Source organism: Trichomycterus rosablanca, chromosome 6 (assembly GCF_030014385.1).
Source record: "Trichomycterus rosablanca isolate fTriRos1 chromosome 6, fTriRos1.hap1, whole genome shotgun sequence".
Classification (NCBI taxonomy): domain Eukaryota; kingdom Metazoa; phylum Chordata; class Actinopteri; order Siluriformes; family Trichomycteridae; genus Trichomycterus; species Trichomycterus rosablanca.
The window spans coordinates 42,209,096-42,225,303 of record NC_085993.1 but is presented as its reverse complement, the minus strand read 5'-3'; the positions used below and the strand labels follow the sequence as shown (position 1 = coordinate 42,225,303).

Sequence of the window (16,208 nt, the reverse complement as noted above, 5' to 3'; positions counted from 1 at the left end):
ATTATTAACCTGAAACAGTGTATCACCAGCTAGAATGCCAGCTTGTGTATAAAGCTTTTAATATTGCTACTTTATTGAAAACAATGTAATGGTAAAAAATGGTGGTCTGTGGTCTTTTACTCCTGGTCATCTGTGTAGGTTTGGATGGCGGCCGTGCTTTTTTTAACGCCGTAAAGGAGGGTGACACTGTGATCTTTGCCAGTGATGATGAGCAGGACCGCATTCTATGGGTGCAAGCCATGTACCGGGCCACTGGCCAATCACATAAACCGGTCCCACCCACCCAGGTCCAGAAACTTAACTCTAAGGGTGGAGCTTCTGCGCAAATGGATGCTCCCATCTCTCAGTTCTGTAAGTTCTTTAAAGCATTTTTACACACACACACACACACACACACTAACAGTCTGAACAAGTGCATCCTAATATGTATTTAAAAATTAGGACACAAGGATATTTTAAATGAAACCTCTACTAATGTTATTTTTTTGCTGTATCTGACTGATTTATAGTCCAAGTTACTAAATTTTTAATTGAAGTGCATAATAGCCATGCATTACTAATACATTTGCATACTTTAAGTAAATATGGATGGCTTAAATGTACAAAGAAGCAAGAAGCAAAAAAATTCTAATAAATGTTCCAAAACATTAAAAAGTAATAATAATAAATTCCATGCGCTATTAAAATTTGATGTAATAGACACTGGCGAAAACCAAAATCAAGAAGCTAATATCTCACATGTATAAGTGATTGCATTCCTAGCAGATTGCAGCAGTAGCAGAAGGTAAGGGAAGGGAAGCGTGTGTTGATTCTAAAGTTCTTTTCTTTATTAAGTTTTAGACTGTTTGCCAAAAACTAATAATATAAAGCCATTTTCTGAAAACACACTGTATATTTTAAATATTTGAAAAAAAATCTTACTTTGTTTTGTTAGAGAAATCTAAATTGTGTCACAATTGACAGAATTCGATGACTGCAGTTTGTAATTTGTGACTGACATGTACATACACCAATCAGCCATGACATTAAAACCACCTCCTTGTTTCTACATACATTGTCCATTTTATCAGCTCCACTTACCATATAGAAGCACTTTGTAGTTCTGCAATTACTGACTGTAGTCCATCTGTTTCTCTGCATGCTTTGTTAGCCCCCTTTCATGCTGTTCTTCAATGGTCAGGACCACTACAGAGCATGTATTATTTGGGTGGTGGATCATTCTCAGCACTGCTGTGACACTGACATGGGGGTGGTGTATTAGTGTGTGCTGTGCTGCAGCGCTGATGGAGTTTTTAATTATCTCACAGTCACTGCTGGACTGAGAATAGTCCACCAACCTAAAATATCCAGCCAACAGCGCCCCGTGGGCAGCGTCCTGTGACCACTGATGAAGGTCTACAAGATGACCAACTCAAACAACAGCAATAGATGAGCGATCGTCTCTGACTTTACATCTACAAGGTGGACCAATTAGGTAGGAATGTCTAATAGAGTGGACACGGTATTTAAAAACTCCAGCAGCGCTGCTGTGTCTGATTAACTCATACCATCACAACACACACTAACACACCACCACCATGTCAGTGTCACTGCAGTGCTGAGAATCATCCACCACCCAAATAATACCTACTCTGTGGTGGTCCTGTGGGGGTCCTGACCATTGAAGAACAGGGTGCAAGCAGGCTAAAACAGTATGCAGAGAAACAGATGGACTACAGTCAGTAATTGTAGAACTACAAAGTGCTTATATATGGTAAGTGAAGCTGATAAAATGGACAGTAAGTGTAGAAACAAGGAGGCGGTTTTAATGTTATGGCTGATCAGTGTATATGCAAATTATTCATTATGTGGCTTTAGAAAGGCCTGACAAAATAGATCCTGCTATTCAGAAACAAGTCCATGTTTTTGGTGTGCATCTTTGAGTCTCAGTATTTGTTTAGAGTGATGTTATTATGTCCTAAACCGTCTTTTTTGAAACCAATGTTTCTGTACTCTATCGTGTAAAAGTATTGTTTTTATTTTATTCTAAACCAGTGTAGCTTATGAAATATAGGTTCACCCCAAATATTTTTGTTGTATTTTTATAGATATTTATATGTATTTAGTAATGGGATGTGTCCTGGTGTCACATGGTGCCAGAAGAAACTGATGCCGTTTAATTTCTCGTATAACACTCACTCCAGCTCCCGTCTATAATATTATTACATAATGTGAATGTTTTACACTCCTACTTTCTACAGACCGGGGTGATTTTGAAAGGCACAGACAAGTAACCTGCACCACTTACAAAACCCACTGCACATACAGAAATATCTCAAGCTTTGGTTGCAGTTGATTTCAGCAGATTGAAGAATGCTATGAAGGAGCTGAGATCCGTACTGTGTTTTATATTGTAAGCCAAAGTGAAAAAGGGATTTATAATTGATCTGGTTGATTTGTCATATAAAACAGATAACACAAGTTCAGTAAATTTGCAAATTTATGGATGGACAAAATAATGGAAACCTTTATTCATAGATATTTAATAAAGATTGCAGCCAGGTCTCTAGAACAGTTTTAATCTTACTTATAATGCTATCATACAGGTGCTGAATGGTTTGTGGTAGAATACTGGACTGTTTATCAAGAATAAAATATTCCAGTTGTTTAAAGGCTAGAGGAGGTGGATATCTATTGTTTACTCCTTGTTTGTGGTAGTCATGGACGGCACTTGACTTGCTGGTGTTTATCAGACTACTACTAGATAATTGAAGCAGCATGTACAGGTGCATTATTATCTTGGCAGAAGACATTGTGGATTACAAAAAAAACTTGTCCTTTGTGTGTCCATTGAATGTTAGACATTTTCTCTATTTTCTGTTGATTAGGAGTTCAGAATTTATGCTTATTTGCACACTGGCCTTTCACACATCAGGTTTTTAGAATGCAGCCCTAACATGAACCTGTAGCTACTTCAGTTGTGTGGATTTTTGTGTGGCTATACTGTTAAAATAGTTGGTAATTATCCTGTAGTTTTCTGTCACTCTCAGTGTGCTTAAATTTGTGAACGTTGTGTCTCAAGTTGATGCGTTGTGTTCATGTTTAACATCCTTTTTGTATTAGATGGCCTTTACAACTGTGACCATTTGGTCTATTTGAAATCTTTAAGACGTCTTAAAGTGCTAGTTGTCAGATCTTATTTATAACCAATACATACTGGTTACAAAGGCTCTCAACCTAATATACTGTAGATTACCTGTACAACTGTGTTTGCTATAGTCATTACTTTAAAGTACAAAGCTTTTTAATGTTTTTATTATTTTGTCCAAAACTCATTCCTGATTCTTAAGGTTCCTCAATTTTTACAAATTTGCAAAAAATTGCCGATCCCTTAAATACATTTTGTGCCTTCATGGAATTCTTGTAACTGCTACCACTGGCATGAAATACAAACTTTATTGTATTATATTATAATATAAATTATATAAGTTTCATATGGATTATATACTGTATGTTCCATATGGATTTTTAGGTGTAAGATTATTTATTAGTGTAGTATTAATTATTACAGTACACATGTAAGAACATGATATACAGTGTCTATAGAAAGTAATCATACCCATTTTACATAGTTACATTTTATCTTGCAGCCTGAAACCAAACCCATCTGTTTTTCAGCTTTATTTACACATTTTGCCTTATAACATTTAAGTAACAAGAAAAAGGCAACAGTTGGGAAAATGGAAGAACTAGATGAACAGGGTTTAAAAAAGTGATCGGGCGGCACGGTGGCTCAGTCGCCTCACAGCAAGGAGGTCCTGGGTTTGATCCCCAGGTGGGGTGGTCCGGGTCCTTTCTGTGTGGAGTTTGCATGTTCTCCCCATGTCTGTGTGGGTGTCCTCCGGGTGCCTCAGTTTCCTCCCACAGTCCAAAGACGTGCTAGTGGGGTGAACTGGAGATACAAAATTGCCCATGACTGTGTTTGACATTAAACTTGTGAACTGATGAATCTTGTGTAAGAAGTGAGTAAAGCCACAGTTTCACTAATCATAGGCATTAGTTTGTCTGAAATGTCCTTACCAGTTTTGCACACCTAGATTAAATTAGATTAAATTGGGTTTAGGGTCACTGCCCCAGTACTCAATCTTTATCTGTCTAGCAGAGGGCCGCATGCTGTCCTCAACAGTTTTGGTGTCCATTTCTTATTTAATCCTGGAAAATTGCCTACATCATAACGCTTCACCACCATGCTTGGTGCTTGGTTTTCAGTCCCAAAAGTTTAATCTTTTTCTTCATTGATAATTAAACATTTTACCACATGATATAAGAATCTTCCAGGTGTTTTAACAGATTGGGGCACGCTTTTAGAAGAGGCTTTATTTTTGTCACTGTGCTACATGTCACTGAGCTTGTAAGATTGTGGTCACTTGCACAGACCAACCGATATAGGCCTTAAGGACTTGAAAAATGCCAGTGGCCTCTTTGCAGCTTCCCCGATCAGTGTCCTCTGGGTTCGTTCTTTTAGTTTGGAGGAACAATCTAGGCAAGGTTTATTGTCTAAACAAAACTCAGAGAGATAAGGCTCTGAAATCTTTTAGAATTTGTAACTTGTATCTTTACATACGTTTCTCCCCAGAGCTTTATTTGAAAGCATGTTTAAACCATGGTGAATGTTTTTAGATGCCATGCACTAATAGTAGAATCCTCAAGAAACAGTGGGTTTTATGCTGAATTAATAAAAAACACTACAGTTGATTGCATATGTGGGCCAATTTACATGGTGAAAGATCTAGAAGGCGATTGGTTGCTTCTAAACAGGTTTATAATGGTTACTCTAAGGGACTTTTATAAACTAGTTTTTAAAAACAAATTTATAAAATACATTGATGTTAAGGGTAATAATGTGTAAAATACAGCTAAAAAATGTTACATTTATTGTATTTTACTACCAGAGTGTACTGTAACATATAGATTATGACTGGGTATGATAATTTTCTACAGATAAGGTATGTACATTCCTAAAGTTCACTTACAAATGTAAAAAAAAATGGTAAAACCAACTGCACCAGTACAAAGTGTAAAAGAAACAAAGCACACCGAATCGTTCTTTCTCCTTCTCCCTCTCTGTCTGTCTATCTGTCTCTCTTTCTCTCTCTGACATTGTCCCACGCCAGCTCAGACTGCACTATCATGTTGGTACAGGTCGTCGTTCTTACATTGTGTTTTTTCTTCCTTCATGCTTTGCTTGTACCCTACTTTAGTCGTGCAGCTGTAGTGGGGTCAGGGTTTTCGTGTCTGCATTTTTTCCTCCAGCCTTGTTGCTAGTCTTTATGTTATTCTGATTTGTCCCTTCTTACCCTGCTGTCTTCTAGCTGGACTCAAGGGTAAGTGCTTCCCTGTTAGCTAGCACCAGTCAGATAATCCTAAAACCATTATCTGACCAATACAATGTGCTTTTTGACTCTCTCTGCTCCCTCCTCCTTTTTTTCCTTTTCTCTCAAATCTTGCTTTACATGCCTTAGACCAAAGTAGACACTGTCTATTTAATTTAATGTAGGCACAATATATAGATCTCCATTATTTTGCCAATTTAGGATGCATGAAATTTGAATAATTTTTTGTTATTATAAAGCTTAGATGATTATTTGCATAATTGCCTTCTCTACCCTACTTATTATTACTGGTGTGAGAGGACCCCTCAGAGTAAAGATAAAGGAAAAGCATCCAAACAAAACACATTCAGAGACTCCTTACATATGATCCTAAAATTTTATTTTGGAGTTTTAGATATTGGAAAAGTACAGAAAATTTAAAGCTCCCCTGAACTAAGTATTAAATAGGTTATATAATGTAATAAAAGGGTTGGGGGTAAAAGCAATTTTAGGTTAATATTATGCCAAGTTCTCAAGACATTTTGGAGGCTGACAATAAAAAAACGTCTAAAAAATAAAGCATAAGTGTCAGAATGGAGGTTTTGGGGGATTTCAATAAATTAGCATTGCTAGGCATTTCATATACCTGTAATTTGTGTTTAAACAAACAGTGTTTGCATGTTTGTTGGGGCAGAAAGGCTTGTATTATTAGCTTCTTTAAAACACTGGTGTTTAATCACTGCAGTGTAGAATTCACACTTTTCTATTAAGAAGACTTGATGAGCACAGTTGGTGACCTGCTTCACAGTTTCCTCTATTCATTTAGGCATTATATGTCTCTTCTGAAACTCATGGCCAGTTAGCTGACCTTTAAGCTGTGTGCTAATATTACCAGCATTTAATCACCATTAAATACTCTACTGAAATGTGATAATGTTAATAGATTAAAAAAAAAAACTGTACTTGGTTCTACCTATGACTAATACTTGCTAGCTAATTGCAGTAAGCTTCCAGCTAGTTTGCTTTTAAAAAACATTTAGAAAATATGATTAGCATTTATCAACTAATAAATGACTGCAGGGCTAAAATTCCGCTTGTTTCTTACTAATAACTGCTAGGCTAATTATCAGTTAACTTTCTGCTTGTTTGCTATTTGTGAACACACATAATATAACAGTCATGATAGTCTTGTGACCAGGCTAGCTAGTGTGATAGTGAGCTAGTTGCTAACTTGAGTGTGTCATGGGCTGCATCTGAAAACGCATACTAAAACAGTACGTTCTAGATTAGAGAAAGTAATACACTATACACTGCTCAGCCGGTAAAGCAGTAAGCTTTTTCAGTACACAAGTATGCAGCTTCAGACGTACTACATCCGCCATCTTACCAACGTCACGTGATGCATGACGTTACATCGCCACAATTATAACAATTTAAAAAACAGACAAAATTAATTCTGTCGTTCTCCACAAGCTACTGATAAAGTTACTCAGGGTTGTATGCAACAATAACATTTTTAATTTTTTTCTTACTTACACTTGTAAACAGCCGACTCTTTGCTTTCCACCACCTATCAGCTCCAGTTGAATTATGGACCGCAAGTGTGCATCGTTTGCGTACTCAAAAATGGCTGCCCGTGAAGTAGGTCATCCGGGTACTTTTCGCATACTCTTTAATGTATACTACATATTCGGACATACTAACCACTCTCGCGTACTGCTTTCACGTACTGTTCAGTATGGAAGTATGCGATTCCGGACGCAGCTATGGTCTACTTTAGGCAGATTACATAGGGAGCAGTACACTTGCACTAGCATTAGCACTAGCACTAGCATTTGTGGTGCCAAAATGTCCATACTATTTGGTGCCGTTGTATTTGGTTTGGGACTCCTATATGTTAAATACTGCTGTTAATTTAAGCACCTATAATTCTCAATTGTTTGGGTTTTTGTAGAATTAAAAATATTAATAATATATTGATTTTTAATGTATCAAACCTAAATATGTACTAGTTATTTATGTAATAGGTTATGCTTATGGTTTACAATTATCAGTTCAGAGGAACTTTAAGTTTTAGATTTAAGTCATTGTTGAACTTGTGTCAATTAATTCCAAACTGTGGAACAGTAGAATTTTCTTACTTTCAGGCAATTTTCATTGATTTAATGACAGAATGAAAAAATGTAATAAAACCACATGATCTAAAGTGCTTTACTCTTGAGGGTTCAGTTATATTTAGTCTGCTTTATTGTTTTTTGGCTTTTCTTTACAAGAGTTGGCAAATATGTAAGTGGAGTATTCTGAATGCCAATGCCAAAGACTAGGTGTTGCCATCCTTCATACCATGAAATACTCCCAGTTTGTTAAAAAAAAATATCAGATTCTCTGGGTCAATCATGGATAGCTGCCAGGCCCAGTTTAGCTCGGTCATAAATTCCATTTTGAATTTGTGTTCTGATTGCCCATTTATTGCTTGAGTAGATGAGCACTCAGGTGTCATGTTGTTCATTTAGATGGTGGCAAAAGGGCAGGAATTTTTCTTCTTATTTTGATTTCTTAATCCCTCATTTTCCCAGAGAATGAATGACTCACTTTTAGCATTAGTTGGCTTTATGCTAAACCCATGTACTTGCAACAGAACTGTAATGCTAGCTTGTAGTGCACCGATTTGGTGGCTTGCTTGCTAGTGTGCTCAGCAACTGTTGTAAACACTAAAATATTCTCAAGTATTGTCAACTTGCAAGTGCTAATAAAAATAAGGAATGCATATGGTTAGCCTTTAGTAAAATATATTTACAGTTTGTTTTTTCTTTTACCTGCATGTCACTGAAAAGCACAGTGGTTTGACTCATTATCTTCCCGCATGTGATATTAGATAATCATGGAGCATTTACATACACCCATATTTACAGAAATATCATATAAACCAATAGAGAGATGCCCTTTCTGTACTAAATTCTTTAATATTTAATATTGGGATCAATATTAATGTTGTCTTAACTCCTGGCATCAACGTGCTATGTTAGAAGAGCCCAGTTGTTTGGTAGCAAAATCACATTATTAAACCAGTTTAACACCCAAAATTAAGGAGGAACGGTCACATTTGCTAATCAGACAATAAAGGGAAATTTCTATATGATGTTAAAAACTTACAAATAAAACAAGACACAGAAACACTACTTGATTATATTACCATTTTTTTCCAAGCATATGAAATACCCACCTCACCAAAATAAACACAACAGCATTAACAAGGGGAAATTTCCTTTGTCTTTTAATACACGGATGTTATGGAAAGATAAGAATGCAAATACAGAACAAGTTCAGAAAGAAGAAACTAGGGCACAGCGGTCTATTTCGCTAGCCCACCACCATCCGGGTTTGAATCCCAGCTGTCAAATCTATGTCTGAGAGTAAGAACTGTCCAGGGCATTCCTGACTTGCACCCAGTTTTTCCTGGTGGAATCGGACCAGCCACGACTCTGATCTGTATAAAGCAGTTGATAAAAATAAAATGACATTATAAACTACATTACAGGCATGGCCAGTGCTGAGTCATTTGTTGTTGAGATAGCTTTTTATTAAAAGCAAATTTTAATTAACAGAAAAAATAATCAGAATAATCTGGCTGGCAGGATGGCTCTTGGGTGGTGCAGCGCTCTATTACACTAGCTCACTACTAGTGGCATCAACGCACTGTGTTTGGAGAGCCCAGTACATAAAGCTGTTACAGAAGCATGTTTATCACTGTGTTCCATCACCTTTCCTAATTACACTATTTTAATGGTTTAGGAACTAAAGACACTAATTGATTTAGTGAATTTTTTGCCCATACTTACTTGATACACAACTCGAGTTACTCAGCAGTCACCTGGACAGTGGTAGTCTAGTCGGTAGATCTTTGGGTTAATACCTAGAAGATTGTGGGTTCCTGGCTCTGCCATGCAGCAACTGTTGAGCCCTTGAGCAATGCCTTTAACCCTCTCTGCTCCAGAAGCGCTGTACAATGGCTGACCCCAGCTCCCAAAGAAGGGGTCAGCTAGGATGTGCGAATAAATAATTTCATTGTAATGTACACACTTATACATATATATTAGAAATAAAGGCATTTTATGTGCTCTACATTATCCTTATCATTACCAATTCATCAGCATATTGTGCAATGTTTCGAAAATGTGGAAATATAAACTATTTTACTTTTTTTCCTTTTATTTTACCCCTGTTCTAACTGTTATAGGCATCAAATTCAAACATTTGTAATATATTGATAATATATAGATTTTTAATGTATCAAAACTAAAAATGTACTGGATATTCATAGAAAGATTATTTTTATGGTTCAAAATGATCAGTTCAGAAGCAGTTTTTTTCAGAAGTTTTAGAGCTTGTGTCAATTAATTCCAAACTGTGGTACAATAGAATGTTCTTACTTTCAGGCCATTTTCATTGATTTAATGATTAAATAATACATTTATATTTAGTTTATATTTACAAAACACAATCAGGTTGGTCAGTCAAAACAAATGTTGTCAGTTGAATAACAGTTCGAGGAAATGAACAAATCACAGATTCTGGTTTTTATTGCATTTTACAAAATGTCCCAAATTTTATAGAAATAGGGTTTGTAATTGAAAACGATTAATTCTGAAATATAGTGGCTGGCAATTTTGTAAAACGCGCTAGCACACCAGAGCTGACATTTCGAACTCATCGGTTTGAAACGTCGGTTTGAACAACGATTGGCTGTCGTTAATACAGGGTGGGAGCCGGAACCGGGACCTCATAACTGTTGCAATTACGACCTCTGCTGGCTGATTGATGGCGCCTGCACAGAGTCAAGGAATAATGCGTTGATCAGGGTGTGTCTCTCCGTACACAAAGCTGATCCGCATATGAACTCGCTTTGTGCGGGTGAAAAGATGCAGTCGGCTACTGCACACGTGTTGGAGAGAGCGTGTGTCAGTCTCGTTCTCTTCAATCAGAAGTGGAGATCAGCATCAGTAGAGAGGAAGCGTAAGGGTAATTGGATACGACTAGATTGGGAGGAAAATTGGGAAAAATGCAACAACTAAAAAAGAAGTTTAAAGCCATTTAAAACAGGACAGTATGGAAAATGTAGTAGTAACATCTAATAAAAATCCAGAAGCTCTAAAACTATCAGGACCGTTATTTTTTTTAAGCAGTTGTGTTGGTGGGGTAGACAAATGAATACAGGAATTTTTTCACTGTGACCGTTTCTCCTTAAGCCTCCCTTTTAAGTCGACATTCTGTATTCTACCTTTCTCCTCTGTATAGTGTATTCTGTTCCTTTATAACCCCCCCCCCCCCCCCCCCCCCCCAACTCTAGAATAATGTTTTCATTTAGATAAGGCCTTTTGTCTTTGTATTGTCACAAGTCTTACATTCTCAATACATTTATTTTTTTCATTTCAGAGTTTTATACGCTTTGGTTTTACCCATAAAGGAATATTCCCTTCTTATTCCTTTTTTTTGCCACCACTGAATCATTACAATGAGCAAACTGAACTAAAGATTTATTTATAGTCATGTAATTCTCCACAAAATCTAAATATGTTCTTCATAAACCCAGTAAGGCTAATTATATGAGACTATAATGCTTTACAGACCTTTATACTATAAATGTAAAAGTCATTATACTGTCTAGTCATCACGTCTGCCATAGCCATACCCATTCTCACTTTTTTATGTGTCGAAATGACATGATGAGCTGCCACTCACTGTACAGCATTAAGTAAAACAACACTGCACACATTGTTCTCAGTATATGTTTCTCCATACATACACAATCATTGCTGCACTAGATCAGATCCTATCACTCCCTTTTATTTCTATAATCTATAAAAAATAATTTAGGGCTGTAATTGTTTATTCAAAATAATGTAAGCCCTGTATGCTAAAATAAGAAACAGGGATGCTACAGATCAATCTTTCCACTCTTCATATGACCATTGTTTTTTTAAGCTCAAATTTTTAAAAAATGAGTGTTTTATACAATATTCATTGCTTTTTTCATTAAATACTGAATTTTTAAACATACAACAAAATAAGTAGTAACAAAATAAAGTTCATTTCATTTTTACAAGCACACAAGCCATCATTTCTTTCTAAACGAGTGACATTAACCAGTTGCGAATGGCAGAATCTATTCTACCCATGTAACGACATAGCATTATGATTCATTATGAAGAATTTAATCAATCACTTTCCTTGAGTTTTAGTTAATGCTTTTTGCATAACAAACAAAAAAACCTAGAGAGTTTGAAGAAACTGCACCCAAGTCAATCCATGCATGCCCATCCAGTTTGAATGTGGGTTGATGACTTGAATTTGAGCATTGCCTAGTTCCATACTGCTAAGAACGATTGAACTCTCCTTGACTTCTGCTGCAAGTTGACAATGTGAAAAGCTGAAAGTCTGTGGTTTGCTGTAGACGACTTCAGTAGGATGCTGATCTTTTGTTAATGAAAGAAAATGCTTTTTTTAAGAATCTTTTGCTAACTGCTGTGTTTCTTACATCACCCTTCCTTCCCTTGCATCATGCTTGACTGACTGGGTAGATGCCGATAGGGCCCAGAAGCACGGCATGGATGAGTTTATCTCGGCTAACCCTTGTAACTTTGACCACGCCTCACTGTTCGGGCTGGTGCAGAGGCTCACGCTGGACCACAGGCTCAACGACAACTTCGCCTGCCTGGTAAGTAAAGTGGATCAATTGTATGGTACCCTAGCAAGCAGGTTTTTCATTTGCTCCCTCACTCACATACCATTTACATTCATATAGAATTTGTTGACTAGATGTATAATGATGATGAAATGCAATGCGAATCTATACAATCTGTGTTTCATTTACTTATGCTATAGTCCATCATGAAAGTGCCTACTGATCTAATTAAAATGCTCCCATGAAGTGCTAAACACAGTAAACAGCTACAAAAATATCCCTCTGATTTTAGAAACACAATTTTAAAAAGAATAAAACACTTTACAGAATCATTTTTGCCAGAATGGAGCCAAATTATGCCTGATAATGAGTGCAATAACCATAGTATATCTATCTATATGTCTATGCTGTACTGTTATTTTGACCCAATTTTTTTAAATAGGTGTTAGGTAAAATACACTATATTGCCAAAAGTATTCACTCACTTATCCAGATCATTGAATTCAGGTGTTCCAATCACTTCCATGGCCACAGGTGTATAAAACCAAGCACCTAGGCATGCAGATTGCTTCTACAAACATTTGTGAAAGAATGGGTCGCCCTCAGGAGTTCAGTGAATTCCAGCATGGTACCGTGATAGGATGCCACCTGTGCACCAAGTCCAGTCGTGAAATTTCCTCGCAACTAAATATTCCACAGTCAACTGTCAGTGGTATTGTAACAAAGTGGAAGCGATTGGGAACGACAGTAACTCAGCCACGAAGTGTTAGGCTACATAAAATGACAGAGCAGGGTCAGCGGATGCTGAGGCGCATAGTGCGCAGAGGTCGCCAACTTTCTGCAGAGTCAATCGCTACAGACCTCCAAACTTCATGTGGCCTTCAGATTAGCTCAAGAACAGTGTGTAGAGAGATCCATGGAATGAGTTTTCATGGCCGAGCAGCTGCATTCAAGCCTTACATCACCGAGCGCAATGCAAAGCGTCGGATGCAGTGGTGTAAAGCACTCCGCCACTGGACTCTAGAGCAGTGGAGACGTGTTCTCTGGAGTGACAAATCACGCTTCTTCATCTGGGTTTGGTGATGGACGAGTCTGGGTTTGGCGGTTGCCAGGAGAACAGTGGGCCAACATCATATTAAAACCTATGGATTAAGAACGGGATGTCACTCAAGTTCATATGCATGTGAAGGCAGATGAGCGAATACTTTTGGCAATATAGTGTATCAAAGTGTCCATAAACTTTTGGTTACTTGCCCTTTTCCACCGACCTTCGTGTTACAACAGCAGGTGCTCATTTCAGAAACAGCTAACCACAGCACCTGGTTCTGTTCCCACTCCAATGTTAAACAACCCCAACACCCCTAACAATAAACTTGGTTCTAAACTATGCTCATAAATAATTCTCTTTGTGCTCTTATTAAAATTCCACTAAGTTTAGACATAGGCTCACATCGCTGTATAAACTCATCTCACCCTGTAATAAAACAGAAGCCTACTCTGATTGTCTGTGTGTGAGGAGTTTCTTCCCAGTGCGCACTTTGTTTTAGTTTTTTTTTTGCAATTTTCCAAAATTTTTTTGGTCTAGATCTAGTCGTATCCACTTCCCCGATTGCATTTCACTTTATCTCTACTGTTGCTGACCTCCACTCTGATCGAGGAGAGCCGTGACTAACACACGCCCCCTCCGAAACGTGTGCAGTAGCCGACTGCTTCTTTTCACCTGCATTAGGCAAGTTCATATGGGGTTCTGGGGTGGCACGGGTAGCACTGTCACCTCACAGCAAGAAGGTCCTGGGTTTGATCCCCAGGTGTGGCGGTCCGGGTCCTGTCTGTGTGGAGTTTGCATGTTCTCCCCGTGTCCAAAGACATGCAAGTGAGATTAATTGGAGACACCAAATTGTCCATGACTGTGTTTGATATAAACTTGTGAACTGATGAACCTTGTGTAATGAGTACCGTTTCTGTCATGAATGCAACCTAAGTGTGTAAAACATGATGTTAAAATCCTAATAAACAAGCAAACAAACATATGGGGTTCTGTCTCACATGTGTAGAGTCACGCACTGATCTTTGTCTCTGTTCTGGTGCCATCGATCAGCCAGCAGAGGTCATAATTGCATCAGTTTTGATGAATTCCCTCCGGCAACCAACCCGATGTTTAAGCCAATCGTTGTTTGTGTAGGCACCCAGCCTGCTGGTAGCAGAGCTGAGATTCGAGACATCAGCTCTGATGTGCTAGCGTGTTTTACCGCTGCACTACCTGACAAGATTTGTGCCAGAAATTTCAAACCTTAGGGCCCATTTACATAAGAAGCGGCAAAACTGCTTTCGTGCTGACTGTGCCATTGTTTCCTATGGAGTGTGGTGCTTTTGCCGCCTTGGGCTTGCGATTTTTGTACCCAGTTTGCCAATGACCTTGTCAAAGCGCCTCCAATGAGCTGAACCTAGAAATAAACTGAAACTAAAAACTAAAAAACTTCTATAAAACTACTAGGGCATACTTACTATAATACTTAAATCTAAAATACGTAATAGTGTTTGTCCTAATATCTGAAGATAATCCTGGGACTGGAATTCCAAGAGAACATAAATGGCTCTGTTATTTGGGTGTTGATGGGGGGCAAGCATGATTAAGTGGGGGGCAAGCATGATTCTCTATTGATTGAAAAACAAAAAACTAGTCAATCACTGGTCTCTGTGCCACTGTGTTTTGATAAATTGCAAAAAGTACTGTTTTACTTAAAAAAAATCAAATATTTAAATTCTTAAAATGCTTTTATTCTAATTTTGACAAGACAAATTTTTTTAGTACTAGTCTCTCTTGTACTAGTCCTAATTGTTGTTGTTGTTGTTATGATATTTGTACAATAAGTGAGGGCTGAAGCACTGCCTTTAAACCTCTCACAACATTGTGACGTGGCAAATTTAAACTAGTTTATTAAGCCACCAAATTACAATCTAGCTTTGTTACTGTGTAAAGCTTTAAATGAGCACTATTAGTGACTACAGTAACTTTATAGCCCAGTACTCCACATTGCATTTCCACACGCATTTGGTAATGTGACTGTGCCATACTCTCAACTTCTTTACTACAGCTGTTTTTTTTTTTGCTTGCAGGGTTGGTTTAGTCCCGGTCAGGTCTTTGTGCTGGATGAGTACTGTGCTCGCAATGGGGTGAGGGGATGCCACAGGCACTTGTGCTACCTTAGAGATCTGCTGGAGCGAGCCGACGCGGGTAACATGATCGACCCAACACTGCTGCACTACAGCTTCGCTTTCTGTGCTTCTCACGTCCATGGCAACAGGTACACCTACTGTTTCCCTGAGACTTACAGGATACAGTATGGTCCATTAGGACTACAGTACAGGGTAATTCAAACAAACATCAGTGGAAGAATCAAGATCCAGAGAGTTATCAAAGCCTTTCCATCACATTTTCATTTATATGTTTGTCATTTTATTTATTTTGTCTTTATATGTGTTATGTTGTTTTAGGTCATTCTGCATGATTAAACTTGCTTTATATTTTATTTGCTGTTTCCTATCTTAATCCATTTCTTCCCCATATCTACATAGATTTTATACAACCATAAAATGCATCCTGCTTGTTTTTGTTTTGTTTATTTTAACTGTTCTGTTCACCTCATCATGTGTTCCTGGTAGTCAGAGGGGGTCTGAGTTACAGGGGGCTGGCTTTAAGCCGGAAGGCAAAACGGAGACTAAAAAAAGGAGGAGCTTTAAATCTCAACAAGCTCCAGTCTTTATAAGGTAAGAGGGTTTAAATGTAAATCAAATAACTATGAGTTTAATTCCAATCAAAAAAACACTTTATTACATTTGCCTATGTCGCCTCACAGCAAGGAGGTACTAGGTTTAATCCCGAGGTGGGGGGGTCTGGTTCCTTTGTGTGTGGAGTTTGCATGTTCTCCCCGTGTCTGTGTGGGTTTACTTTGGGTGCTCCAGTTTCTTCCTACAGTCCAAAGACATGTACAGTCCTGCTCACCATTATTGGCACCCCTTCATTTTTTGCATAACCTGTACAATATCTTCAGAAATAAATGGAAATGTACCAATTTTATATTATCAGGATTTTTTAATTGGAGGTCCAAAGTAATATAATGAAGAACATTGTTTTTCAGCTTACATGTTGTCATTTTAAAGAAGAAACAGAAAAA

The 16,208-nt window shown here is 37.7% G+C and overlaps 1 protein-coding gene across 14 annotated transcripts in view; it reads left to right on the top strand.

Annotated features, from left to right (window-relative positions):
• cadpsb (Ca2+-dependent activator protein for secretion b) overlaps nucleotides 1–16,208 on the top strand; it is a 172,671-nt gene that overhangs the window by 113,980 nt on the left and 42,483 nt on the right. For 8 of the 14 annotated variants that reach the window (XM_062997878.1, XM_062997871.1, XM_062997870.1 and 5 more), the window contains 4 exons: nucleotides 139–351; nucleotides 11,930–12,066; nucleotides 15,151–15,338; nucleotides 15,697–15,801. In XM_062997878.1, the coding sequence (XP_062853948.1) occupies nucleotides 139–351; nucleotides 11,930–12,066; nucleotides 15,151–15,338; nucleotides 15,697–15,801 (643 nt within the window). The remainder of the gene's footprint in view (nucleotides 1–138; nucleotides 352–11,929; nucleotides 12,067–15,150; nucleotides 15,339–15,696; nucleotides 15,802–16,208) is intronic. The other 6 variants (XM_062997880.1, XM_062997877.1, XM_062997875.1 and 3 more) reach the window with 1 other exon arrangement.